Source organism: Xyrauchen texanus, chromosome 6, assembly GCF_025860055.1.
Source record: "Xyrauchen texanus isolate HMW12.3.18 chromosome 6, RBS_HiC_50CHRs, whole genome shotgun sequence".
NCBI classification, from domain to species: Eukaryota; Metazoa; Chordata; class Actinopteri; order Cypriniformes; family Catostomidae; genus Xyrauchen; species Xyrauchen texanus.
Genome location: NC_068281.1, coordinates 15,159,417 through 15,186,738, shown reverse-complemented (window position 1 = coordinate 15,186,738; position 27,322 = coordinate 15,159,417). Strand labels below are relative to the sequence as shown.

General features: G+C 38.0%; 2 protein-coding genes across 2 annotated transcripts; one reads left to right on the top strand and one right to left on the bottom strand.

Moving 5' to 3' along the window:
• Positions 1-10: 10 nt before the first annotated feature.
• LOC127645015 (ELAV-like protein 1) lies at positions 11-14,461 on the bottom strand. Its single transcript, XM_052128508.1, has 6 exons — positions 14,356-14,461; positions 7,284-7,461; positions 6,695-6,798; positions 6,042-6,195; positions 5,723-5,948; positions 11-2,724 (listed from the first exon to the last, which is right to left on the bottom strand). Exons 2-6 carry the CDS (start codon positions 7,447-7,449, stop codon positions 2,400-2,402), a joined length of 975 nt encoding a protein of 324 aa, XP_051984468.1. The 5' UTR covers positions 7,450-7,461; positions 14,356-14,461; the 3' UTR covers positions 11-2,399.
• A 1,441-nt stretch (positions 14,462-15,902) lies between these two features.
• Positions 15,903-19,897, top strand: LOC127645290 (peroxisomal biogenesis factor 19-like). Its single transcript, XM_052128859.1, has 8 exons — positions 15,903-15,983; positions 16,434-16,519; positions 16,663-16,825; positions 16,938-17,023; positions 17,160-17,333; positions 17,977-18,132; positions 18,366-18,410; positions 18,511-19,897. Exons 1-8 carry the CDS (start codon positions 15,923-15,925, stop codon positions 18,595-18,597), a joined length of 858 nt encoding a protein of 285 aa, XP_051984819.1. The 5' UTR covers positions 15,903-15,922; the 3' UTR covers positions 18,598-19,897.
• The last annotated feature ends 7,425 nt before the right edge of the window (positions 19,898-27,322 follow it).

Genomic DNA, 27,322 nt, shown 5'->3' with positions numbered 1-27,322 from the left:
GTTGTATGCCCAAATTTCCACCAAGACACAATTATCCAATTTTGCAACGATGCCTGATATTTTATTTCACAACTACATGTTAGACAGTACCTCATAACAGATGTCTTTTGCTGTAGAATCAAAGTATTGGATAAAAATAAAAATAAAAATCACTCATAAATATCAACACTTTAACCAATACACAATGTGCTAAATAAATAATTCTTCCATTTAGTAATCTTCCAGTATTTCCAACATAAATTAAGGCTGTTCAACCAGCAGGTAATTCTACATGTTAATCTTACAACTGGCATCTCAGAGCATTCATGGGCCCGTTTAATCTTAAAAACCTCAGGATATCAGAAAGATGAACATGTAAAAGGTTGATGTATTTTAACTCTTATGACTAACGATTTTGCAGTGTTGCACACATTATGCCAAAACATCCACTTTCAGAGAATGCCATCAAGCATTTTTTTTTTTAACCAAAGACATGCAACCGAAAGTGATGACAGAAGAAACGAAAGCTTTACTCTACTAAGCTGCTATTAAGTTCACATGAATCATTTTTAAAAGTAACAGGTGATGCTGGTTCATCCAAGTTTTGTAAACTGCTGCCTAGTATAACAATTCTGTAGTTTGAATATAGAGTATAGCTGTACAGGCCAATTAAGATGTCACCAAAAATATAAATACAAGCTCACACACACACAATACAAACCTCAAGTCTTGTACCAGAGGGAGCAAAAAACCCATCTGGGCTCTTATGAGACACATCTTGGATAATTCGCAAATTTCACTCAGCTGCAGGCAAACCTATATGAAGGGTTTTATGAGCTGCTGGAAGACTTTAGGAGTAAAACCGGAGGGATTAGAGTGATACGGCTGTACAATCTATGGACAACAGTTTGAAGATAACTTCACTTTTACATTTGCAGGAGTCTGTGGTCCTCTTTCAACATTTGCCACCACTCCTCAATGAGAATTTCCGGTAAGAAAAACACAAATAAAAAAACTCTGAACAAAGCCAAGTGTGAACTGTTGAGAAAGGGGCACATCACGAAGTGAACACAATCATGACACTCCATCGACCAAATTAAATATGAAGTCAACCAATGTCAGATAGCCAAGTGGTATCTTTACAATTTGGTCCAATGCCTTAAAAGCACACAAAAGTGAAATAATAAAATACTCAATTAAAATAATAAATTATGGTAATGTAGTATTCCTCTAGTGAACTACAGTGACTCGAAGATAAAAACTGCCGACTTCATTGAATGTACCTGTAAATATGGAAATGTATTGTACTGTGCCTCTAAATAGATACATAAAAAAAAAACGAATTAAACTAAAAGATAAATTAAGAAAAAAAGGAAACAAAACAAAGTTCAAAACAAAAAAAATTTAATGATTGTATATGCCATGTGAAACAATGAAAATGAAAGGTTCCATAAGGAAACAAAAGCAAAAAAGAAAAAGAACAAAACACAAAATAATAATCACAAGGCAGTCTTAAAAAGCATGTGGATTAGTACTTGTATCTATTTTCAAATAACCAACCTAAACTTGAAGTATGTTTTACCAAGAGGAAAAACAAACCAAAAAAAACTAAAAAGCAAATCTGAAACATAAGATGCTGATGCTCAAATGTTATTACATTTTTACATAAATACTCAGTATCAAGAATTCTGATGTCCAAATATATTTGGACTATGCTTAGGGATGTACAACCAGCACTTCTGTTGGGTAAACTAAACCTTCCGTCCATATGTCTTTGGTCCTTCTTAGTCTTCTCAGAGGGTCCCTTACACAAGATTGATCAGTCTTTCCCCTCACTAAACAAAGGCTTATTAACATTTTACAGACACTCTGCTTCCTATGCCATTGCCTCAATGTATTGAGCACTCCGAATGCTGGATTTAAAACTCAAATTTCAAGATCTGAATGATATTCTTGCAAAACCAAAAAGTGCTACATTTGAGGGCAAGAAGAATCAAGACGTAAAATTAAGGCATCATAAATACTGAAGAGCAATGCAAGATGTTGACTGGTACTGTTAAATGTAAAATCCAGAGTCTTAAAGCCAGCATCTGGTGGGTGAATTAAGGGTTTGACCACACATATGGCACATTGCAACATTTTCAGGCTAATGACTGAGACACGCATTATTTTATCAAATATAGAATTGGTCAAATGTTGGGACAACCAGAATGCCTAAAAACACTTGCATTTGAAGCATCCAAAAACTTGAATCTTAAAAAAGAAACTGTCAAACAGATGTCTAAATGAGACTGAGAAACGTGAAAATTTGCAAAGAGATTACACTAAAAATAAGTTTCTTTTTTCAAACTTTGCCAGCCTCTCTGGCACTGTAGGAAACACGAGACATCTTGGTGAAGTAAGCCTGTTAATCATGTTTTCTACTTGTGTGACTTGCTTGTTTTGAACGACACTTGTAAAATCTTGTCCCCAAGCCGATAGCCATTGAGACTGGCAATAGCCATGGCTGCCTCTTCATAGTTTGGCATGGTAACAAATCCAAATCCTTTGCACTTGTTGGTGTTGAAGTCGCGGATCACTTTGACATTTGTGACAGCTCCAAAGGGCCCAAACATCTGCCAGAGAATGCCTTCATCTGCATCCTGCCCCAGGTTGTAGATAAAAATACACCAGCCTGATGAGGAGTTCCCAGGCATGTTAACACCAGACATGCTGCTCATATGATCCACACTCATGGGAGAAAACCTTAAGACAAGAAAGTGCATCATCTGTGACTAGGTATACAGAAATTCACAAATGTTGAAGGCATAGCTATTAATGCACTCCAAAACCAAATAATTCTGTACACAGAAAAAAAGAAAAGCTAAAAGCTGAACCATGACTGCTACTTCCCAGAAAAGGTAGACTGATATATCAGTGCCGATAATTGCTTTTTGGAACAAACGGTTATTGCCAAAAATCTATGCAGATAGTTTTTAGGGCTGGGCGATATACAGTACAACGCGGCAATGATATAAAGTGTCAATCAATAGAGATTTTGCATATTGTAATTTGTAAATATCCATGTGTGTAGCTTGGGCTTCTCCATCAGTGGGTAGGGCTTCACGTGAGAGAGAATTTAAGAAACATGGAAAGGGTTTGAAAAACTTTCAGCAGCCACCCAAGCAAATTCAATAACATTCATCTTGCTTTTGGAGTTTCATAAGCACTTAATATGTTTAATCTGCACGAGTCCAGCAGGATTCCTGATATTTACAGGAGAGCACAGAGCGAGACCACTTGGGCTACTCAATTTTTGACCCAGGAAAACCCTGAAAAAAACACCAACAGAACGGAACTGTTCCTAAACAAGTTAATACAATTAAGCTTGTTATTAAAACAGGTGCAACATCTGTGGCGTAGGTTCACAAAACTCAACAGAGCAGAAAAATATAATATGCAAACTGCCACACAGCAATAATCACTTGTAACGCAAGAAATTTGCAGCCTTATGCTAAAATCCTTAATTATATTTTCACATATCTACACTCTATACCCCATAATGACAAAGCAAAAACAACATTTTTTTTTAAATAACTTTGCCATTTATATATATATAAAAAAAAAAATGAAATATCACATTGACATAAGTATTCAGACCCTTAACGCAGTACTTAGTTGAAGCACCTTTGGCAGCAATTACAGCCTCAAGTCGTTTTGGGTATGATGCGACATGCTTTGCACACCTAGATTTGGGGATTTTCTGTCTTCTTTGCAGATCCTCTCTGTCAGGTTGGATGGGGACCGTCTGTGGACAGCCATTTTCATGTCTCTCCAGAGATGTTCAATTGGGTTCAAGTCCAGGCTCTGAATGGGTCACTAAAGGATATTCACAGAATTGTTTGCAAAGGCCCAGGTATACTTAGTTTTTGCATGTTCTGGATCACCTCGCACCTGGTCGACCGTGTTGCCTTTGAGTATACTCTTCTGAGCTCAAGTGAATACGAACGCATTTGACACATGCCTACTACAACTTCTTTGTGCTACTCTTTTAGTAGTCTTTAGAGTCAATGGCCGCCGGCACATGCGCAGACGATGCGCACAGACGATGACAGTGTCCGCATGTCAAGAAAATCTGGACGGTGGCGGATTACGACAAAATTTATGTCACGCATACTGTGCACGGAGTGATCAGCAATGCAGATGCGCCATGTATACTTTGGCCTTAAGCCACTCTTTGTCTTGGTGGTGTGCTTAAGTTAATTTTCCTGTTTGAAGAAAAAACCTTCAGCCCATTCTGAGGTCCTAAATGCTCTGGACCAGGTTTTCATTAATTGAATGTATTTTGCTGCATTCAGCTTTCGTTCAACTCTGACCAGTCCCCGCCGCTGAAAAACACCCCCACAGCATGATGCTACCACCATGCTTCATCGTTGGGATGGTATTTCGCAGGTGATGAGTGGTGCCTGGTTTCCTACAGACATGGAGTTTGGAATTGAGGCCAAACTGTTCAATCTTTGTTTCATTGGAACAGAGAATCTAGTTTCTCACAGTGTTGCACTGAAGAGAGGCTTCCGTCTGGCCACTCTGCCATAAAGCCCAGATCGGTGGAGTGTTGCAGTGATGGTTGTCCTTCTGCAAGTTTCTCCCATCTCCACACATGACCTCTGGAGCTCACTGGAGTGACAGTAGGGTTCTTGGTCACCTCTCTTACTAAGGCCCTTCTCCCCCGATTGCTCAGTTTGGCTGGGCAGCCAGCTCTATGAAGAGTCCTGGTTGTTACAAACGACTTCCATTTAAGAATAATGGAGGCCACTGTGCTCTTGGGAACCTTTAACGCAGCCAAACATTTTTGAAGCCTTCCCTAGATCTGTGCCTCAACACAATCCTGTCTCTGAGCTCTGCAGGCAGTTCATTTGACATCGTGGCTTGGATTTTGCACTGATATACATTTTCAGCTTAGAAACCTTATATAGATAGGTGTGTGCCTTTCCAAATCATGTCCAGTCAATTGAATGTGCCACAGGTGGACTCCAATCAAAGTGCAGAAACATCTCAAAGATGATGCAGAGAAATGGGATTTACCTGAGCTAAATTTCAAGTGTCATAACAAAGGGTCTGAATGCATATGTCAATGTGATATGAGTTTTTTCTTTTGAATACATTTTAAAAAATCTGTTTTTGGCCTTGTCGTTGGGGGTATGGAGTGTAAATTGATGTGATAGATTGAATCATTTAAAGCATTTTAGCATAAGGCTGCAACATCAACAAAAAAAATAAAAAATGAAAGGGTCACAATACTTTCTGAATGCACTATATATAAACTCCTTACATACTAACACTTGGAGCATTGCAATGGAGCCAATTCTGTCATTTCAAAATAAAAGTCCCCGGTGTATTTTAGACTTTTTTTTTATAGTAAAAAGTCCTACGTTATGCACCAAAATCATACATTTTCTGGTTATTTTTAGAATTTTGGTTGCAAAAAAAATAATGCATCTGGGATTTTATAAATTTTGGACACTTGAAGCTTTAATGTCGGTGCCCGTGATAGTAAGGAAAGACTAAGAAATTTGATTTTCCACCACCTGTTATCGTTTCGGCAAAATCCACTCTGTCAACCTCTACTTCAGTTTCTATGCATTAATATGATTCACCAAAACATACATTTGTGTATGCCTGAGAGTGATGTCAAATAAAGAGCTACGTGTTATGCAGTTAGTTAAATGGATAAACCCTTTTTTTTCAACATTCAGATTGATACCTGAATCTCTGGGCCTGGTGGTGGACTGGCCCCCCAAAGCGGCGAGACGGTGTGTGGTAAATCTGGGAAATAACTTGTGTGTTTTTAGCTTGGTTGGGGTTGTCAGCGAATTTTACAGTGATGGGCTCGGAAGCACCTGGTGGCTTCTGCCCATTCAAGTCCTTAATCGCATCCTCTGCCTCTGCTCTCTTGTCATAGCGAATGAAGGCTACCCCACGAGATAGTCCTGCAATGTGACAAATCACAAATAGTTAGCTTAAAACGCATGCAAGCCTACAGAACATTACATCTGATGTAAAAACTTGACTCATCTACCAACCTGAGGCTTGATCGACAAGCACACGGGAGTTGATTATTTTGCCATAATGTGCAAACATGTCTTCTACGTCCTTCTGTGTCATTGTTTTAGGCAGCCCACTGATGTAGAGGTTGGCATCCTTTATGGTGTCAGAGCTTGGCCTGGCATATGACACCTGTCAGGAAGACCAAAGTTAAAAGATAAATGTATGAAGGACTACCTCCCCTGAGGGTAAACAAATAATTGAATAAAATTTGCAATATGTTAATTTGAAAGATAAACTAAAAAACTAAAATCCATGTTTTAAGTTAGAGTTTTTAAATGGAGAAACCATTTCATTCACTAACCATGGCTTATTTCCTTACAACTAGAAAAGTGGTACCCTGTCAAATTTCATAACCAAACTAAAAAGAAAATCCTCTAGAGAATTTATACATTATTTTAAACTCCACAGAGAATAAAATAAATCCTTAAAAACGCATAAATCTGCAATTTTGTATAAGCCAGAAAAGGCCACGACCAAACAGATTTCCAAGCAAATCTACTCAGAATTCCTTCAAACAGGTTTTACAATGCTCTCACTGCCTTGGTCTCACTACCTTGAATGAAACTGAGGTCTGACTGAAGCAATGACACAATTTAACTTTACAGAGGAGCACCTTTTGTCACATTACCTTGATAGTTTTAGACTGTAGTCTCAGTCCATTGAGAGTACTGATAGCTCTTTCTGCATCACTAGGGTTAAGATAGTTAACAAATCCGTACCCTAAACTGTGGCCTAGAGAAAAAAAAAAAAAAAGGAAAACAATAAAACAAAACAAAACAAAAAAAAAAAAAGTTGAAACGTTCCAAATACAAAAGGAAAAAAACATCGCATTATCAAATGTTAAACTTTAGGAAAGAATATTGCCTCCAAACAAATAAATCCATCCATAATGATTTCACATGTGGGGAAAGGTCTGAGAAAAATAAAAATAAGTTGTCAGACAACACAAATAAAGGTAGTAAAACATAACTAATGATAACAAAACTCTGTATAAACAGGGCGACTCCCCATAAAGGTTTTTTCTTTTTGCATTAAGGTGTAAACCTTTTAAAAACTAAATTTACATCACCTCACAGTTTCCAGAAAAAACTACTTTAAAACCCTGTAGAATAATTAAGCATCCCTAATATCTATTAACCATGAATGGAAAAATACCAGAGAATAAAATCAGTTTTGTTTTTGCTTGATTTGAAATCAGTGTGCAGATAAATACTTGCCTGCTACTTTATCACGAATAAGTTTTGCAGATTCCACCTCTCCAATGCTGCTGAAGAGACTCCGCAGTTCATCTTGGCTCATATTCTGAGGCAAGTAATTGACGATAAGGTTTGTTTTGGAGTCTTTAAGCTCATTGGCCATGTGATCTTCGTAACCGTTCGACATGTCATATACGTCCTAGAAGAAAAGAAACAAAATTCCATAGAGGTTATATACATATGGAATCTGAACCATTTCATACATGCAAAAAAAGCATTCAGTTTTGTTTAAAATCTTCACAAAATGACATTTTTAATTATTACTTATAATGTGGCTGTCCCACATAGGACACTTTTGATTACATCTTGCAGATACTGATTTCTACAACTGGCGACAAAAAAATTCTCTAATGATTTTCAACCTCATGCCAACACAGAAGTGTATGACTTACTTTCTTCCACAGAACAGAAATTAAGATTTTTAGAATATTTCAGCTCTGTAGGTTTGCACAATGCAAGTGAATGGGTGCCAAAATTTGAAGCTCCAAAAGCCACATAAAAGGAGCATAAATGTAATTTATACAGAGTCTGAACCTATAGTAGGATCATTTGGATTCTATTTCACTCTGAGCAGACTTGTTTATTTTTGGCGTCCTTTTATAGTATGCAATTCTTGTGCATCAAATGCTGCTACCCCTTTGACCATCTAAAAATTTGAAAGGGCTGGGTAGGCCAGCTCTACAATTCTGGCTTCCCTAGTAAGTCTCGAGGTGTAGCTATTCTCATCCATAAATCAGTTCCTTTTTCAGTTTCTGAGGTCATCTCAGACCCAAATGGACATTTTATTATTCTTAGAGGACAGATCAATGGGGTTCGCTTGATTTTGGCAAACATATATGGCCCTAATTGGGATGACGAGGTTTTTTTTTTTAAATGTTGTTTTCCCTCCCTGATCTGCATTCCAGCCAACAAATTCTGGGTGGGGATTTTAACTGCCGTTTAGACCCTCTTCTCGACCGTTCCTCCTCTAGGCCTTATGCACAGTCTAAATCTGGTAGGATTATTCAGCTTTTTATGGCGCAATATGCCGTTTCGGATATTTGGCGTTGTTTTCAATCCTAACACAAAACAATTCTCTTTTCCCGTACATCGCTCTTTCTCTTATATTGACTACTTTCTGGTTGATAATAAACTGCTTTCATTGGTCAGTTCATGCATTTATAACAATTAGGGCTGGGATAAACGATTATTTTTTAAACTATTAATCTAGCGATTTATTTTTTCGATGCATCGATTAATCTAACGATTAATTTTTTCAGTCCGATTCGATTTCGATTCGATTAATCGACTTGTGACAACACCGGTAATACCGGTTTCATCGGGGGTGGGGGTGTATAAAATGTTAAAAAAAAAAAATATTTGCTGGGAGTTTGATTGACTGGCGATCTGATCAATCATAATACACCATTTCTGTCCGACAAAGTAGTCACGAGAGAGAAGATTAACGTCGGTGGATTTGAATTTGAATAATGGATTGTAGGCTACTGTACTGATATCTTTCCGCGGTTAAAACAACAGTCCTTCTGATGTAGGCTACATTCATGTTTAGCCTATTTGATGCTATAAATTAACCAAGGAAAAGATGATCGGTTCATGAGCAGCTTTAACTGAGGCAATCTGTCATGACACATTAAAGAGCCACAAAATAGTAGGCCTATTTATGATTTAATTTTCTTTGAATGAACAAATTTGAAAGTTGACTTTATTAAATGTTACCTGCTTGGTCCTGTCTGTCAGCGCATTGTCAGTGTCCTCTATGTATTTTTCACGACATTCATAGCTATAAGCGCATTATTAATAGCTATAAGCGAAAACTTTAGGTGTCGACAACGTATTATAGCCTACTCCAACATCGAGTGCAAAGTGGGGAGTTGAAAAAAAAACTTACGGTGCTCTGTCATCTGCTGGTGTATTGCCGTGGTGCTAGAATGGAAGGCCATCTCCATTTTGCAAAGACGACACATCACGGAATTGTTTCCTTTTAAATTAAAGAATTTCCATACTTTAGAGGAACGAGTGCATGCCACCTTGCACTTCTGATAGTCTGAGGAGCCACTCGTGTTGTTTCTTTGCCATCTTTGTTTTGGGTCCGACGAATCAACGCGCATATTTTGCGTCTACGTATTTTTTGCGTCGACGTCATCGATGACGTTGACGTGTTGTCCCAGCCCTATTAACAATATTGTAATTTCAGATCATGCAGCAGTTACATTTGACCTTGCTATACCAGGCTGTACAGATGTGAAATTATTGGCTAAGATTCTGGCGAGACGTTTGGAGTCGGTTCTTCCAACCATAATTTCACCAAACCAGACAGGGTTTATTAAAAATAGACACTCTTTTCACAATATTAGATGCCTCTTGAATATCCTCTATGCTTCTTCGAATGAAGTCCCAGAATTAGTTACCGTAATTTCCGGACTATTGAGCGCACCTGAATATAAGCCGCACCCACTGATTTTTTAAAAAAATATTATTTTGAACATAAATAAGCCGCACCTGTCTATAAGCCGCAGGTGCCTACCGGTACATTGAAACAAATTAACTTTACACAGGCTTTAACGAAACACGGCTTGTAACAAAAATAAATAGGCTTTAACGAAACACGGTGTGGCAGCGGGGCGTGGTCAAGCGCCGTCCGGAGAGAAAAGCAGTAAGCTTACATCTGAGCTAAATTATGTCTAACACCGGTGTCTAATTTCAGTAAACATGGGGAGAGCGGCATAAAAGGCAGCAGCCACAGAGCTGAGAGAGTGACACACGTCAGTCTAGTGTTGGTGCATAGAAGAATTGAGAAACTTTATAAAATTGATTGTAAACATTGCTGTGGCCATTAAAAGCCTTACCTGGAACGTCAAGTGCCCTGCTGAAAACTGTCACACTGGTGCCCGTGTGACAGTTTTCCCAAGAAGGACACGTGAAGCAGGGCACTTGAAACACACGGCTTGTAATAAAACATTTGCAGTAAACAGTAGCCTACCAAGAAAGTCATTGGTCACTATCTTCCTCGTCCTGTGCACTGAAACCACTGAAGTCATCTCCTTCGGTGTCGGAGTTGAATAGCCTCAGAATAGCCTCAGATTTAGTTGTCTTTTTGCACTGAGTCAATTCCTCACGCTGCTGTTTCCAACGTCTTATCATCGACTCATTAAGACCAAGCTCCCGTGCAGCAGCTCTATTTCCTTTTCCAACAGCCAGATCAATCGCCTTCAACTTGAAAGCAGCATCATATGCGTTTCTCCATGTCTTTGCCATGGTGAGGGTGACAAAATGACTACCGTAATCAGAATAATGGGAAGTTTGAGCTGCTCGATTTAATATAAACAGTAAACAAAAAAGTTGTTTGACCTTAACCCGTTCGGCAATTTCATTGGTCTAATGAAAGCTTCACGCCAAAAAACTGAGCACGCCACAGAAAGTTTTTTTTTTTTTTTTTATAAAATGTGAAAGCGGGAAAAATCCATATATTAGCCGCGTCATTGTATAAGCCGCGAGGTTCAAAGCGTCGGAAAAAAGTTGCGGCTTATAGTCCGGAAATTACGGTATTTCCATGGATGCTGAGTAGGCTTTTGATAGAGTCGTGTGGTTTATTTGTTCCTCACACTGAGGAGATTTGGTTTTCCCGACCAGTTTATAGCTTTTATACACGTCCCCAATGGCCTGTGTATGAACATATAATAACTATTCTAAGTATTTCTCCCTTGGTCGTGGGACTAGACAGGGCTGCCCACTCTCCCCGCTGTTATTCCCATTAGCCATTGAGCCTCTGGCGGTTGCTCTCAGATCCAGCGCGATGGCTGGCATACAAAGGAGAGGGCAGGAGAATAAATTGTCTTCATACGCGGACGATCTTTTGTTGTAACGTATCTTTTGTTATATGTGTCGGACCCTGGCACCGCCATCCCCTTGGTGCTGGACCTCATGGCAGTTTGGTCTAATTTCAGGCTACAAGTTAAATTTGAGTAAAAGTGCATTAATGCCCATTAATAAAGCAGCCTTGGAATACCCATTAGCATCTCTGCCTTTCAGATCCTTAGGTATTTAGGCATAAATGTGACAAAACGTTTTTCAGACTTATTTGACCTCAAATTTATATCATTGCTCGGTCGTCTTGCACAGAATTTTAGTCGTTGGTCTCTCCTTCCTCTGTCCCTGGTTGGTAGGGATATGTATTAAGATGAGCATGCTCCCCAAATTTGTATATTTATTTCAATGTATTCCTATTTTTATTCCAAAGTTGTCCTTTGTTACACTTGACAGCGCTATTTCAAATTTTCTTTGGAATAAAAAGACCCAAAAAAATTGTGTGGTCTGGATCTTCCTAATATATTATTGGGCAGCAAATATACGCTCTTTATATTTTTATAGCATTTTGGTCTTCATATCACCCCTTTGATATCCCCATTACACTCTAAACCTCTATTCCACCCTTCCAATTTGGACAGTGCTTATGCCTCTTGGAGGGATGTTGGATTGGTTTCTATTGCTGACCTCTACATTGATAGTGTTTTTGCCTCTTGATTAATTGTCTGCAAGTCAGACAGTGTGCGTGTACTGCATTCAGTTTGTGTTCGGTACTACTGGTACTGCAGAATCACTGGTATTGTGATGTGACATTTTTTAGTCTTGACTTGGTACCGAAGTACCGGTACGTTTGACAACACTATTAGCAATAAATGACAACAACAAATGTCAATGGGACTGATGTTCTTGTACATATAAAATAATCTTTGGACACAATCGCACTGAAAGGCATTTTAGGTGAAGGTGCACAAGGAACTATTCTCTGTGGTCACCATTGATTAATCTGATAGCAGACAGCGTGCCCCATTCATTTTAGAAGAGCGGTCTTATTGCGTATTCCTCTAGAGTTGCCAGTCAACCCTCATGGCTGAAACAAACAGGCATTATTACCGACACTCCTACAACCTAACATGGGAGGTTCTGATTTGAAATCACTCATACACTTCAGGTCACTTGCTGTGTGACCACTTTGATTGCAAGTTTCTCCTATAAAACAGCATTTGCCGTTTAAAATAGATATCATGCGATATTAAGCTAATAATATTAAGTCGGCCGCATTTTCTATTGCCACAATTATTATGCTCATCTCATAGGCTACAGCACTACAAAGATGAAAACACCTTAAAAGCACAAAACACTACTAACTCCAGCCTAAAATGTACAGTATATGGGTTCAGATTGTTGGAAATCCACATTCAGTCCCTGATGGACACAATTTCTACTCACTTTTAAGTATCTAATGTGTCCCCTTCTAACTGCCATGAAGAGCAGTCACAGATCCCAACTTTGCAGATACCAAAAACAAAATAAGGTAATAAAAATACATGCTGACAAAAAAGTTGTGGTAGTTGGGTAAATAAATACAACTAAAAGATGGGCAAAAAGACGAGCCACCTTCTGATATGACCTGTGGAAAAAGCATAACAACCATCAGCCTTTAAGACTGCTATAGTTTCAGCGTGTATTTTTAGCACCTCACTTTGAGTCTTTTCTGCCTACACAAAAATCTCTAAAATAATTTACCCAAAATTTTAAATTCTCTCATTTCACTTACCCTCATGCCATCCCAGATATGTATGACTTTATTCTGCTTAACACAAATTAAGATTTTCAGAAGAAATGTTTAAGCTCTATAGGTCCATACAATGCAAGTGAATGGGTACCAAACCTTATAAGCTCCAAAAGCATAAAAAGGCAGCATAAAAGTAAACCATAAGACTCCAGTGGGAACATCCACGTCTTCAAAAGCGATATGATTAAGTGTGTGAGAAACATCAATATTTAAGTCCTTTTGTACGATCAATCTCCACTTTCACATTCTTTTCCTTTTGGTTACTTGAATTATGTGTGCATATTGCCACCTACTCGGCAGGGAGGAGAATTAACAGTAATAAAGGACTTAAATATTGATCGGTTTCTCACCTACACCCACTAAATTGCTTCTGATGATATTGATTTAACCATTGGATTTTTGTGGATTAGCCTGTCTATTTTGGAGAAAATGTTGGTATCCATCCACTTGCATTGTGAGGACCTACAAAGCTGAAATATTCTTCTAAAAATCTTTGTGTTTCACAGAAGAAAGTCATACACATCTGGGATGGCATGAGGGTAAGAGAGAATTTTCAATTCAGGGTTAACTATCTCTTTAATAGCCAACATTGTTACCCTTTTTACAACAAACCAATAAACATTTTCTTATTTTGGTTACATAAACATACAATTTTTAAGTATTGGTTAAAATGGAAAGAAAATGTCAAGTGTAAAAATACTGCAGACATAAGTAGTTGATAAGAGGGGTGAAAGATGCACATTCCGGCACCATTTACAAATTAGGCATTTTAAGCACGAACCAACATGTCACATCTAGTGTGTATATATTTACACACACACAACTTCTATGCGGAAACCTTTGTGACCATTTACTCCAAAAAGGCCAATTACCCATACATCAAGAGTCCACAACATTTCATAGCATACAACATATTGAGAATCTGTCTCGCGTAGAGTAAAATATTTGCATGTGCACAACATTTATTTAAAGTTCAAAATGGCATAAGCATTGACTGCATTAATGATTACTGAAAGTTGTTTGCTAAAAGGAAGCAAAAGACCCGCGCAACTCTGCTAAGGCGTGTGGGCGTGAAATGCACAACTACTCCTTGTCTATATTAACTCGCCTTAGATACGGTTTCGTATCTGAGTTACAGACCAACAACATTGTAGCATGATACAGCATTCACATAAAGGATATATAATTTAAAACCAACTTGAAAGTACCGAACAACAGAAGGCCTAAGCCCTCACACCGTACCATTATTTTCGCGATGACTCGCTATCTAAATCCCATGCAACTCTTGAGTTCAAACTCGGGCAGGCTGAGGTAAGGGGCCTAAGCAAGATAAATCCAGGCCTGCAGCACCGATCGACCGTTTCCGAGTCTTATTAAACAAGATAAAATACTGAATAACAGAAAAACATACGTTTAAATGTAAACCTGGTGCCTTACCAACTTTAACGTCCCTTCGATTCTGCTGTAGAATAAACGCGCGCGGACCTTCAACAAAACGTGGCTTTTTGGCGCTGCACTCTCGTGACACAAAAACACGCCAAAAGGGAACTCTGGCTAGGAAGCGGAAGTAATAGCCCCGCCCACTCTCAAATGATTTCATTCTCCCAGTTCATTTCCATAGTCCGCAAAAAAGTGCAATAAAATCACACATTTTATTCGTACGGTGACCAGGAGGGTATACTATCATTTTACCTCGACAAAATGATATCGTGGCCACGACTTATTATCACGTTCAAACGATTTAATATGACATTCCCACAAATGAATACCTCTTGGCCACTGCATATTATCACGTTCCCATGGGTTAATATGTCGTGGCCACGACATAACCAAGTGAGCCGAATATGTCCCCTCCTTGTCACCGTAGATTCATTTGTATTAGTTTTATTGTGAAAAGTAAACGCCCTTACAGTGCGTGTATACAATATATTGGTTAATGAAAATACAATAAATAAAATGTTTATTTTCTTAACAAAAAGTAGAACCAAAAGATAAATTGCGATAGTGACCAAATTAACGCAAATGAGTTGAGCAGTAGGGGGCACTGTAACGACACAATAAATAAAACGACACAAATCAATGCAATTACCGATGTGATAAATAAATAAATAAATAACCCCTCCAGTTATCTTTATAATGAGTCAATGTTTCGCTCGCTTTCTTGTCTGAAGTAGTGCACAAGGAGTCGTCATTTTAAATCAATAAAGAAAAGAGCAAAGTTGGGTTTTGAAGCAGTTACCTTGCATTTGTGTATGTAAATGTGTTATAAATAGTCCAAGTAAAAATATAAAAGTATAAATACGACACCAAGTAAAAAGATTAATAGAATATCTTCAGAACGCATAACAATAAAAACACAAAAAAATAATGTAATAATAACACGGTTAATTGGTTCTAAGACAACTCTATCGCTTATCTATTCAAAATTGTTTTGGTGTGATTTGGTATACTATATTATATTAAGGGTGAATACAGGTATTGATATACATTAAAGAAACATGTTTTGTTTTATTTTGAGCATAATAGTGAACATAAAGCATGCCATATCATAATAGTTTTTGCTAATGTATGGACTGTTTTATTAATAAATGTGAATAGTCATCACATACACCATTTTACACACTTAACAATAGAAATAATTCATTATTGTAATACATTAATAGGGGTAAAAAATAAAAACAACAACAACAACAAATGTGAAGCCAAAAATGGTTAGAATTTTTTTAAAGCCTTGAAACTTCCTTTTTTATCTTATTATTATGTAACCTAATATATATTTTAATGTATAGCCTTTTATACCTACATTTTACACTTAAAACTGTCGATCTACCCCCTTTTTATTAACTTTTTTAAAACAAGTTATTTTAGTTGTAAATGGGGCTGTTCTGTTGTCATGTACTTATTAAAGCAATCATAGTAAAAAAAAATTATATGCAAAAACATTAGACAATTTTTATTTGACGTCATTATTTTGCGACATTTTCGTTTGTCATTGAGCAGCGAGATGGCGTCAGCGTCAGAACACCAGGGTGCAGCAGATAGAGAACTGGATGAATTATTGGACAGTAAGGTTTGAGCGTATAACTGAAATATCACAGTTACAACAGATAAAACTGTGCAAATGTATGAGTTCTACAGAGTTACCCTTTACTGAACTAGCCTTTATAAAGACGTTGTTTCATTGTAGTTGCTGCTCATCCAACTAGCCTGAAAGCTTACATTATTGTCGTATTTGTAACAGTGAGATAACGTTACTTGGGCATCATGTAATTCTAATTAATTAGAGATGTTCACGCTGTCTGTCTGTCTAACCACAGACAAACTTGTAAGCTATGTCCAGCTAGGTTTCGCGTCTAAACGGAAATAGTTAGCATCTCATCACATCTATAAAACTTTATTATTTCTGTCATGCGGTGGGATAAAATCAGTCACATGACAGTATACTATAAAACAATTTCCGATATGCATAAGCCCCTGATAAGCTGTGTTAAAGGTCAGTGTTTCCTCACTTGCAGGTGCTCTTGATGATTTTGACAAGACCAGTGCACCACCTGCGAACCCTGAAGCCCCCACTGATGCTGGAGGAAAGAGTGAAGAGAAGGTAATGAACACTTAGATGTTTCACACTGCCATATTAAAAGCTAAGTAATGTTCAGAAAGGCATTTATTGCTAGAAAGAGTTTTTTTCAGTCTCGCTGCTGACTGCTAGTTGAAGTGTTTTTTGTTTCTGTATTTCACCCTCAGCCGCCTCTGCTGGAGGACAGTCAATTCTTTGAGTCTCTCTTTGATGGGGAGATGGCCAATCAAGCACGGGAAGAGTGGGGAAAAGCTATGACTGAGCTAGCCCAGGAAGAGCCTGAGCTACTACAGCACTTTCAGAAGCTGTCTGAAGCAGCAGGCAAAGTAGGTGAGTAATCGAGCACTTTGTACATGCTGAGTACAGATATACAAGTTCAGCACATCATACATATGTTATTATTCTAGTAGTCCATTTGGTTTGGAACTATGTTTTAATGTAGGCACAGATGTAGCATCGCAGCAAGAATTCACCTCCTGTCTTAAAGACACCCTTAGTGGTTTGGCAAAAAATGCAGACAACCTGCAGGTAAACTCACTTTTGGAATTTTGATATAGGAATGTAATTGAAGGAAACAGAATTATTTTTATACAATATGTTATTTATAAAAGGTCACCTTAATTAAAGTGTACAGATTTAACCAGCTCGTAATCTCTAAATGCAGAGTGCAGGACTTGCCGGAGAGGATCTAGTGAAGACCTTGGAGAACCTGGGATTGAATGAAAATGGGGAGGGAAGCAGTGAAGATGGAAATATTCTCCCTATTATGCAGTCCATCATGCAGAACCTTTTGTCCAAAGAGGTTTTGTACCCTTCTCTTAAAGAAATAACAGAAAAGGTGAGTGTGATCAAAGTTCATTTCAAGGCAAGACCGTCCACTAGGTGTCTTTCTTTGGAACGCTCTCAGCCAGGCTGTAAGCTATTTCCTAAGTCTTATCTATTTGAATGGAGGAAGACCAAAATCTCCATAAGGGTCAGTCAAGATCAAAAAATATATTTAAAATCAGCAGTAAAATGTAACAACAATGGTTTCATAAATTTAGCTTCTTTTTTTTTTGCCTCGCTAAAAAAGTCAATAACGCTAAAAAACACTATTTTCCAAGCTGGTTCAGCTAATACGCGTACTCATTCTCAAATTGACTGACAGGTGATGTCTGTATCTAAAAGGTGATTGGCTATTACCTGTATGGCGGGACTTCCTTTTACATCCATTCCGTTGAGGTTTCTAATTTCACATTCATTTTAATTTAACCAGTGGTCTGTGTCTACTAAACTGTTCTGGTGTGATAACAATGACAGTTAGGGTCTGCATGACTATCTTACTGAAATCACTGATTGCTGGAGCCATTGTTGTAGGTACATGCCTGTCATCAATTAAATTTGATTTCCTTTCCAAAAATCTTGCATATATATATATATATATATATATATATATAACAATTTATTATATGATTGAATTTGACCAATATAACTCAATTTAGTATCCTGAATGGCTGGAGAGCAACAGGCAGTCCTTTCCCCCAGACCAATTCACCCGGTATGAGCAACAGTACAAGATAATGGGAGAGATATGCAGCCAGTTTGAGAAAGGAGACCGAGAGAACACATTTGAAAATATTCTGGAACTCATGCAGAAGGTAAACAATTCAATTATGAAGTCATTTGCAGCTATCTTTTCAGTTCTGCTAACTGATATTGCCACAAGTTTACTTTTTGTTTTTTTAAGTTTGTGTAAGATTTTTCATGAATTGAACAGCTATGTAGACATTTTACTTGTGCCCATGTTTACTTGTAGAGCTTGTGACCTTTCTGTAATGCCAGTAAATTCTGTCATTCAATTTTTCCTTGTTCATGGACATTTGGACTTCAGCTACAAGACTTGGGTCAACCTCCAAAAGAACTAGCTGGAGAGGCTGTGAGTGTTATTACTATTTAATTTTTATTAGTAGTATTATATAAAATATACATTATGCCATGATTTGGAATATCAAAATATTTTCTGTCCCTTATTTCAGCCTCCTGGCTTGAACTTTGACCCAGAATCTCTGAATCTTCCTGGAGCACAAGGGGTCCCAGGAGCGGAGCAGTGCTCAGTCATGTGATCTCATATTAATGTACATTTGAAAATGATGCAATTTCGAGCCAATTATCAGAACCGGAATTGGACATATGCTCCCATTTTAAAGGAGTTTGCTTTTGTGTCTGCCCTGATACTGTGAACATTCACTACATCATATTCATCCCTAATCTGTATAATGTACTTACTGTAGAGCAGCTCTTAATGTTTTGATATCACAGTGAGCTGACAGCTTGGAAAGAGTTGAAGTCATTTTAATTTAGTAAAAGTCGTACACTTTTATAACAAAGCACATTTGACAGTTCATTTGGTGGATTGTGTTTTGCGAATAATTGGAGGCAAATAAATGGTGCTCAAATTGAGTGGAAAAGTTTAGTATAATTTTCCCTTTGAGTCTCTGGTAGAATGGTTAGGGTCTACAAACATAGATTCCATTAGATTCAATTTTTATAATATTATTTTAATATATAACATAGAAATGTATGTGTAGATCTATTCTCACTCTATAGCATTTCAGTGATTTGACAACTAATCGGTGACATTCTCAAAATTACTACCTACAGAAATTTAAAATCCCAATAATGTATCCTAAATATCATGGTCACTTTTACATTACATTTGCGTGTGGAATGGAATGGTTCTCTGTCTTTATGTCTAGTGAAGAGTAGTCAATTACCCATGTTGATTTGAATCATTCTGATGTTAGTGCCTCTTCAAATGTGAGGTGCTATTGTCACACTTGGTCCCCATTATGCCTTGATGTTAAGAATTTTGGTTCATAGGAGGTGGAGCTCAAATTCAAACTATTGCTCTGTACTAACATTGAAAGAATGTCACGTTATATCCTGGATACCTCAGAAGTGGACCAAGATTTGTACAATTGAAAATCAAACCGAGAATGCAAAGGCCTTTTGCTTTTGGGAGGATGTTCACATGATTCTTTTGTGAAAACGGGTTTGAATGTGTGGAAATGGTATCCCTTTGAAGGACCATGCTAGGAAATGATTGGTCATCAACTTGCCTGCTTATGTCTATGGCAGTATGACATAGTACTATATGGCCAATACAGAGATTATGGTAAGGATAGACATAAAGGCATGTGGATAGACAGGACAGAAAGATTTAAGGGTTTCAACACAAGGATTGCATAAACACTTGTAACAGTCACCCCACTTGTCCAGTGGCGTATCCAGCGGAACGGTATATGTTTCTGCGCATTGGTTGCCCGAAGAGATAAACACTCAGTTTGTCTCATTATTGGATGTCATATTTTACAATATAAAAAAAAATTGTAATTCTGAAAAATGTAATAAATAAAAAGTTACTGGTATATATTGTTGACTGTCTGCCCCATTTTTTCCCAGTAGTTCTGCTTCTTCTACAAATGAATGGACAGTGCATCCAGAAAGTTTCGCAGCGCTTCACTTTTTCCACATTTTGTTATGTTACAGTCTTATTCCAAAATTGATTAAATTCATTATTTTCCTCAAAATTCTACAAAAAATACCCCATAATGACAATGTGAAAGAAGTTTGTTTGAAATCTTTGCAAATTTATGAAAAAAAAAAAAGATAAAAAAAAAAAAATTCACATGTACATAAGTATTTATTACATACAGCCTTTGCTCAATACTTTTTTAAAGCACCTTTGGCACCAATTACAGCCTCAAGTCTTTTGTGTATGATGCTACATGTTTGGCACACCTCCAGAGATGTTCAATCGGGTTCAAGTCTGGGCTCTGGTTGGGCCACTCAAGGACATTCACAGAGTTGTCCTGTAGCCTCTCCTTTGTTATCTTGGCTGTGTGCTTAGGTTCATCTTCCAACAGGACAACGACCCTTTACCCCAGTCTGAGGTCCAGAGCGCTCTGGAACAGGTTTTCATCAAGGATGTCTCTGTACATTGCTGCATTCATCATTCCCTCGATCCTGACTAGTCTCCCAGTTCCTGCCGCTGAAAAACATCCCCACAGCATGATGCTGCCACCACCATGCTTCACTCGAGGCATGGTATAGGCCAGGTGATGAGCGGTGCCTGGTTTCCTCCAGACATGACGCTTGCCATTCAGGCCAAAGAGTTCAATATTTGTTTCATCAGACCAGAGAATTTTGTTTCTCATGGTCTGAGAGTCCTTCAGTTGCCTCCAGGCAGGCTGTCATGTGCCTTTTACTGAGGAGTGGCTTTCGTCTGGCCACTCTTTCATACAGGCCTGTTTGGTGGAGTTCTGCAGAGATGTGGAAGGTTCTCCTCTCTCCACAGAGAAATGCTGGAGCTCTGTCAGAGTGACCATTGGGTTCTTGGTCACCTCCCTGACTAGGGCCCTTCTCCCCCTATTGCTCAGTTTGGCCGGGCAGCCAGCACTAGTAAGAGTCCTGGTGGTTCCAAAGTACCATTTACGAATGATGGAGGCCACTGTTTTCATTGGGAACTTCAATGCTGCAGAAATCTTTCTGTACCCTTCCCTAGATCTATGCCTCGATACAATCCTGTCTCTGCGGTCTACAGACAATTCCTTGGACTTCATGGCTTGGTTTGTGCTCTGACATGCACTGCTAACTGTGGGACCTTATGTACAGGTATGTGCCTTTCCAAATCATGTCCAATCAACAGGATCAGCAGGATCTAAATGCAGCTTTGATTTAGAAAGCTAAACAAAGTAACTCTGAATATAACGAAACAAACACATGGAACGAGGCACAGAACATAAAGGAACACATGCATAAACTGACAAAGTAACCAGAGGAACCAAGGGCTTAAGTACAGAATGAGGAACACCTGGGAAAACAATGAGGGTAAATAAATCATAAAATGAAAAAACAAAACTAACACAGGGAACTAAGCAACAAGAATTTCAGCATAAAAGTCTTGGCACAAACAGGGAATACATGACAGTGGAGCAGTCAAGGGCGGAGCCCGAGAGATGGAAAACCAAGGCAAAGTTAGGGAGGCTGGAGAAACAGGTTGATGCTGCTGGTTTGGAGTACCAGGGTGGAGCTAGAGGGATGGAGGACCCTGGTGGAACCAAAGGAGTGGAGGGCCTGGGCACAGCTAAGGGCCCGGAAGTCCGTGGTGGAACCAGGGGGTCGACAGACCAAGGCGGAGTCGGAGGGACAAGGGACCCCGGTGTAGGCGAAGGGATGACAGACAATGGTGGAGCCGAGGAGCCACGGTGGAGCTGATGGGTCGACAGGTCTAGGCTGAGTCATGGGCACAGAGGGTCGAGGTGGAGATTGTGGGTCAGAACTCTTGGTCTCCAAAGACCATGGTGGATCATGCTGGACAGTAGTCGTTGGTGGAGCCCGAGGGCTGAGGAGAGCCAGATGAGGAGGAGCCAGGGAACTGGACGGAACTAGATAGTCCATGCTCGATGGAACCAGCTAAAGGAGGAAGGGCCAGGGAACTGGACAGAAACAGAGAGTTCATGCTTCAATCAGTCTTTCTGTAACAAGGCAGGCCAGGAGTCAAAAGACCAGTATCTGAATACAGCTATGCAGATATTCTGGTGGTACAGGAAAGGATAAATGCATGGTTTTCAGTTTCCTTATAATTTCCTCTGAAAAGATCTTTGACACCCCATTCCTACTACATTGTCTTGGAAATGTATCATTTGTCATTAAGTTATGTATAAATTTGTTTGAAAATCTGTCAACTGCAAAATCACATCCATTTATTTTTTAAAGATGATCAATGAGGAACATCAGTCAATTGGTGCACTAAATTTCTAACCATAAGGAAAACAGACTTTCTCGTATTGTTTATAATCACACTGAAAGTTATACCTTCGACAGAACTCCTCATATTGCATAAAATTCCCTAAAAAGATGAACAATAGACCATGTTGGGGTCTGGAAAGCTCAGCGAGTAAAGACACTGACTACCACCCCTGTAGTCGCGAGTTCAAATCCAGGGCATGCTGAGTGACTTCAGCCAGGTCTCCCAAGCAACCAAATTGGCCCAGTTGCTAGGGAGAGTAGAGTCACGTGGGGTAACCTCCTTGTGGTCGCCTTAATGTGGTTCTCGCGCTCTGTGGGGTGTGTGGTGAGTTGTGCTGCAATAGATTAAATCCTCCACACACGGAATGTCTCCGCGGTAACATGCTCAACAAGCCATGTGATAAAATCTGCGGATTGACGGTCTCAGACGCGGAGGCAACAGATTCGTTCCTCCGCCACCCGGATTGAGTCACTACGCCACCATGAGGACTTAGAGTGCATTGGGAATTGGGCATTCCAAATTGGGGAGAAAAGGTGAGAAACAAAATAGACGATATACCTTAATTTTGCCATTCAATCTTAAAAAAAAAAAGTGACTTGTTTCTAAACAAGAAAATTACAAATTGGTGTTTTATGAAAATTGTCATAGGATTTTATACAGGCTTTGGACTTTTTGTTTTTTAACATTCGTAGTGAAGACACATAGCAGTCAAATTTAAAAGAAAACACCTTAATCATAGGGGATGAATTTATATATTTTTGCTTATGTATATAAAATTTTGCCATTAAAATAAAAAGGTTAACAATGTATTCTAAGTCTTCGTTACTTTTGTTTTCATAGAACAAAATTATATCTTCTAATGTAAAATAGTAGTCAATATTCACTCACTTAAAGATACATTCTGCCAGTTCAACCCAAAATCTGTTGACAACTTTACAAACAAAAAACAAATGAGTCAACAACTCTTTCTCACTTTTGCAAAAGCAACATAAATCATCAATATCAGTATATTTTGAGATTAAAGATTTAACAGGGTAGATGGTATGTAACATTTTGAAGTGTACTTCTTTTACTTTATTATTAATGCAATATTTAAATGGAAAACATCCTTCCAGCTATTATTATCAATTACAGAACTCCAAAACTATTTTGGATAAATTTTATTTTGTTTTTGAAGAATTTTACAAATATGTTTGTTATTGCATTTTTTTATCAGTTAGTTCAACACCATCTAATATTAATTTTGGTTTTGTTACTGTTGGAAAGCTATAGCAAATATGACTTTTAACAAGCTGAATAAGGGTTAGAGGAATAGCTTTAATGACTAAATTAAACTCCTTAAAATGTACGGGGAAACTGTGATTAATCATGAATTGTTCATAAGTTAAAAGATTCACATAATTGTCAAACATTTTTATAATAAGATTAATGTCTCTGTTAAACCATTTTCTTAAAAATAAAGATTTATTTGCAATAGTTATACTAGAATTGTTTGAAATGAAGGAGGTGTTTTTTTTTTTTTTTTTTAATTGAAGGCAACATTGGGTACAAACGTGTAAAACCATCAATATACAATCAAACATTTATACAGTCATACCATACCAGAGACAAAGAACAACATACACAAAAGAAGAGAAAAAAAATAAAAAAATTAAAATTAAAAATAAAAATAAAAACATATATACTAAATAAAGGTGGAAAAATAAGAATGTTAAGAGGAATTGGGGAATAGGTCATAATATTGACACAAAAGTTTTCCATTCTTCTTGTTCTTTACAAGCTTGTGTGATTTAAGAAGCATATTAAGTTCCAAAATATAATGTTTAAAACATAAGGAAGACTTATTAAATTTCTGCTTGTGTATAAAGAACTTAGCATATAAGATTATAAAGTTTAATACAAACTCCAGGGTGCCATCTTGTGGGAAACAGAGGCTCTGTGAGTTATAGTGAGTTATATTTTGAGATTGGAGAAAGTGAGTACCCAAATCTTCCCAAAACCTTTTGGTAACTGGACAATTAAAAAATAAATGAGGAATGGTTTCAGTGTCCTGTTTACAAAAGCTACAGCATGTGTCAATATCTAGAAACTTAGCAACAAACCAATTTGTAGGGTAAACGTTATGTAAAAGTTTGAAGTGGACCTCTTTAGCTTTATTAGAGATACAGCATTTGTGAGGAATCAACCATGTTTTTTTCCAATTTATTTCACTTATTAGGGAATTCCAATAAAACCTCCCCCTTGGAGCAATGGAGTTACTCTTTTGCAAATGTCGGCGAATATGCTTATTATTACATTTTTTATCAGACAGTTCTAAGTGAACTATCCAACATAAGTGAAAGCTGTCTGATATCTTTGTTTCCATAGCTCAGATGACTTTTAATTAATTGTCTGATTCCGATAGGGATGGCATCAGTGATAGATTTCAAATCTTTAAAAGGTATTGGGAAATCATCAGCAACCATAAACTGTTCATAAGAGAGCATGGTGCCAGAATCATCAAATAAGCAGAGTACGTGATTAATTCCTCTATCGAACCACTTAGGGAAGAATACTGATTTATTCCTAATAAGAATGTTGCTGTTGTTCCAAAGGAGAGATTTGTGTGGTGAGAAGTTGTGATTGAAGGATAATTTCCAGGCCAAGAGGGACTGTTGGTGGAAGTTGGACAATTTGATAGGTAATTTATTTGGTAGAAAATTACACTTTAGAAGAAACGAGAGCCCACCCAGTTTATTAAAAATAAAGTTTGGAATAAAGAAAAAAATAGAATCAGGATTTCGAATGCACCTTTTTAACCAATTAATTTTGAATGTGTTGACCACATCTATAAAATCCAAAATCTCTAGACCTCCCTTTTCTTTAGGGTTAGAGAGAACATTCTTTTTAAGTCTATGAGACTTGTTCTTCCACATCAAATCTAAAAAAGTCTTGTTGACTTGATTAGCAATTGAGTCCTTTACAAAAAGAGACAAGGAAGGGTAAACAAAGCGAGAAAGGCCTTCTGCCTTGGAGAGTATACTCTACCTAAAACGGACAAGTCTCTTTGTAGCCAGCAATTGAATATCGATTTGGTTTTCTGTATCCTATTCGAAAAATTTAAGTTCTGTCTAACTATAATATTTTTACATACATGTATACCTAAATATTTTACATTCTGTTTAACTGGAATGTTATCAATAGCAGAGTCACTACAACAATGAAGTGGCAACAGCTCACACTTGGATCGATTAAGCCTTAAACCAGACGCAGAAGAGAATTTCTCCACCAGTTCAAAGACAATGCTCAACTGGTCCCTGTTGTTCAAAAAAATGGTGGTGTCGTCCGCCAGCTGTGAGATCTTTATTTCTTTTCCAAAAATCTTTATTCCTCCAAAATGTACTTCCTTTACTAAGTGTATAGCTAGTAGTTCGGTTACTAAGATAAATAAAAAGGGAGAAATGTTGCACCCCTGCCTGACCCCCCTATTAATCTGAAATCGTGGAGAAGTATTTTGATTAATTATAACAGAACTGTTTATATCTTTGTAGAACATGCTGACAGTGTCGACGAAGGGGCTTCCAAAACCAAATGCCTTGATGACTTGTATTAAAAAAGGGTGTTCGATTGTGTCGAACGCTTTGTAAAAATCAAGAAACAAAACGACGGCGTCAGAATCAATATTGTCAGCATAGTCAAGCAAGTCTAAAACGAGTCTTATGTTATTGCTAATGTGGCGGTTTTTCATGAAACCCGTTTGAGTTTCTGCGATTATTGAATTTAAATCAGATTTTAATCTATTTGCATATACAGAGGCCAGAATTTTATAATCTATAGTTAATAATGTGATTGGACGCCAATTATCAATTAAGTGAGGGTCTTTACCAGGTTTCGGGATCAAGGAAATAATGCCTTGCTTCATTGTTGTGGTCATTTCCCCTTGATCAATACACTCCCTATACATGTGCATTAAAGGGAGTTGAATAAGCTCCCAGAAATGAATATAGAACTCCGCTCCTAGCCCATCTATCGAAATGAAGGTAGTGATCTGTCGTTCATGAACGATTCGTTCATTTTGAACGAATCTTTAATATGACTCGGGACTACCGAGTTGTCTCAGAGAGTGATTCGTTCATTTTGTGTTGACCGCGCATGCGCGCAACATCGCATAAGGTACATGAAGTCATAAATGATTAGTTCATCTTTCGCGAGTCTTCGGGTTCGGCCGGGTCCGAGTCTTTCGTTCTTCCTGTCAGTCCCATAGAGACTATGCTGTCAGTACCGGAAAGAGAAATGATTAGTTCGTCTCTTCGGTTTTGAGTCGTTCGTTCTTCAAGTCAGACTCACAAACCCATAGTAGCACTTAGTGCTGTGCTATGGGTTTGTGAATCTGACAGAACGAACGACTCGAACCGAAGGACGAACTATCATTCTTTCCGTACTGACAGCATAATCTCTATGGACTGACGAAGACAGACTGGACCCGCAACCTAAACCCGAGACTCGAGAGTCGAGACTTGAACTAATCATTTATCTTTCGGATCCGGACCGGTATGCTGCATGTGCATGCAGTCAGTGAGTGCATTGGCTGCTGTGTCACACCACACGGCCCACACACAGACACTGACGAGTCGACATCGACAACTAAGTATTTTTAACGTTTTGAAGTTCGAACCCGATGACACAAGAGGCGGAGAAAAAGGAGGTGAGGTGAACTAACTGCAATAGCTTAAACTTAAGACCCAATTAATAAATTAACATTTCGGTTTCTTATAAATTGGCTTTGGCTGCATTACCCTATAGTTTATTTTTATTTATTTATTTCAAATTGAATCAACATTTTCGTAAGTAGACTACTTGATGTTTTGGGCTATTTAACATGACATTTAATTATATTCTGCTGAAATGAACGAAATGACTCGAAAAAAGATTCGTTCATTTTGCTGAACGAGACTCAAAGATCCGAGTCAGTAAAATGATCCGAACTTCCCACCACTAAATGAAGGAGGTGTGAGGGTTATGCTCTTTTCCATGTGACGTGGTCTTTGAGATGCTGG